Genomic DNA, 2,606 nt, shown 5'->3' on the forward strand with positions numbered 1-2,606 from the left:
ATATCTCAAGCTAATAAGCATTAGCACTAATGATTGTGTTAGGTGTTTTCATTATATCGCCAATAGTCAAATTCAGTTCTTGACCGGTTCCAGTTCCATAATAATTGCCTGTAAACGTTGCAAAAGACTGCGAGCTGAATCCAAAAGTTCCTCCACATTGTGCCTTTCTGCCATCTCTACAAATTCATGTTTCGTTTTTTGTTTAGTTTGAAATCAGTGGGAAAAAAAAACAATTTATAGCAAGTAGAATCAGACATACAAAACAATGACAGTTATTAAAGTTCTTAAAATTTCTCGCGACAATAAATCAAATTACTGATATTAAGATTGCTAATTTACAGCTTTATTGAAAAGCTATTTCTTCGTCAATGAATGTTTAATAAAATATTTAATAAATCCTTCTACAAACCGTTATAAAATTTGATAACATCAGTGAAATCCATTCGATTGTCAATAATTATATGACGATATGCGATGATCATTGCCAAGGCAAAGAATAAATGGAAATGAGTGGTGACCAATGAGGATGCTGCCCAAATTACTTCCCAAACACGGAATACTTCTGGATAGGTGAATTCTGAAAGCAAATATATCATAAAATTATTATAACAAGTTTTAATTAGCCATCCATCCATATGTTTCCTATTTATCTCTTTATTTATTAAATAATTCATTTGTAAGTTTAACAAATGATAATCCATTAAGAACTAAGTTTTGTAACTTGATTCTACAAATAAATAGAGCGAAACCTCTCTTGAAGTCAAGCAAGAACCATCGATAAGTAAAAGAAAGATGTGTTGCATCTCCCTTTTCAGCTATATATTCGAAAAATTCTGGATCCATCACCTGAAACAGAAATGGTCAATTCCAAGACGGTCAATAGGTCATAGTAGTTCAGGAAAAAAAAAGACAAACAAACAAGCATAACGTTTACTAGAGAGAAAAGAAAGAGAAACCTGTAGAAGAGAATTCATATAAGCCAGATTATCGTCCATTCCAGTTCTCTGCGGGAAATTTTTCTTCATTCGGAACATCAACCGATCAAAACATGCTAGTACCAATGGTTCTGTAATGATTACATATCAGAGATTCTCAACACCTAATAATCAACTTTTTAGTTTTCCTTTTAATAAGAACATTCATCTTTTCATACAATCCGGTTACTGAAAAAATCCGGTCTTTGTATGCAGTATGTTTTCTACCGAATATGCAACAACTGTCATATTAATTTATGTGTTGGAATACTTTTACAAAGCATTTAAACAGTACATATTGGACTTTTCAAGTTGTTATCTACCGTAGTTATCTGCACACAAATAATTACATCTGTAGCAAAAATATTTATTTGTTAGGTAATTGAACCTACCATCATCGAGGATGACCAGTAATGGAGCAGCCAAATCACACATTCCCTGCGTGTAACCTTCGTTTAAATTCCGCCAAACATACGTACACATTACTGTTTTCAACTTTTGCAAATTTTCTTTTTTGGCGAAATAAGCCGAACTTCGATCACAACGTTCCACATCTTTCTCAATTCGGTGCAAATTGGCACTGAATTTTGACATTAAATCCTCCTAAAACAAACCTACGTAAAGCAGATACTTTTGAAAAAGCAACGCATCGTCTAGAAAAACTGCATTTGAAAAGGTCAAGTACAAAGATCAGTCACTGTGTTATCATATCAATGATGTGAGTCTACCTCTTCGTTATCCTTCTGACCTATGGGTAGTTCGCTACTTTCCTCAAATACTTCATTGCTCAAGGATGGTCCTTGGAATGATACATTGGATTCAGCGTTACACGTATGATATCGAAGTCGGGCTAGAAATACATTCCTTCACTGAAATTAATTCTACGCAAATTAGAATTCCAACTTTGTCGTTTTAACTTCCTCTCAGCAATGCTCTAATCACTTTATCACCTTACTTAATCACTTTTGTGATCGGATGGATTTTATAAAATAGATTTTTATATTCGCATTGTATGAAACATAAAATTTAAGCTTAGCTTAGAAAAGATTAAATCCACAAAATATTTTACGTCTTTTGTTTTTCCTACTCTTCTCCCTCTCAAATCCATTCTTAAGAAATAGTCTTTTCAGATTTATTTGGAAAAAAGTAAAGCCCGTTAACCGGCTACGAATGCTTCTTGATCACGTTCACGAACAATTTTCTCCATTTTTTCCCATTCTACTACATCGTTGTAGTACTTCGCACGATACGTATTCTTAAGCTGCTCGAAATCTTGGGTCCAATTCACTAGGCCTAATAGATATGGCCAAACCTTACGTCTAAGCATGAAAGGTTCATTTCCGTTGATACCAAATCGATACGTTCTCGACAGGAATTCTTTTTCCATTTTCTCCTGACACATTAACACATTTGCAAATCAATTCATAGCAATCAGAAAAGAAAACCTTAAGTACAGCAAAGAGCAAAAGTACTAACAGATTTCAAATTCCGGCACTCTCTCCAGAAATCCTCGTTAACCGGACCGGTTGTTTCCTCTATTATTACTTTCGAATCCACCAAACACGACAGATGATTTCGAATGGTGCGTAAATGACCGCAATATGCTAGCCCTATAAATGATTTGTCCTTCAT

The 2,606-nt window shown here is 34.1% G+C and overlaps 1 protein-coding gene across 1 annotated transcript; it reads right to left on the reverse strand.

Moving 5' to 3' along the window:
- Window positions 1-72: 72 nt before the first annotated feature.
- LOAG_13796 (hypothetical protein) lies at window positions 73-2,606 on the reverse strand (the record flags this gene model as incomplete). Its single annotated transcript, XM_020448729.1, has 8 exons — window positions 73-176; window positions 410-577; window positions 750-846; window positions 957-1,066; window positions 1,367-1,577; window positions 1,703-1,824; window positions 2,136-2,367; window positions 2,451-2,606. The coding sequence occupies 8 exons, from the start codon at window positions 2,604-2,606 to the stop codon at window positions 73-75; spliced, it is 1,200 nt and encodes a 399-aa protein (XP_020301149.1).

Source organism: Loa loa, assembly GCF_000183805.2.
Source record: "Loa loa unplaced genomic scaffold supercont3.96, whole genome shotgun sequence".
Lineage (NCBI taxonomy): Eukaryota > Metazoa > Nematoda > Chromadorea > Rhabditida > Onchocercidae > Loa > Loa loa.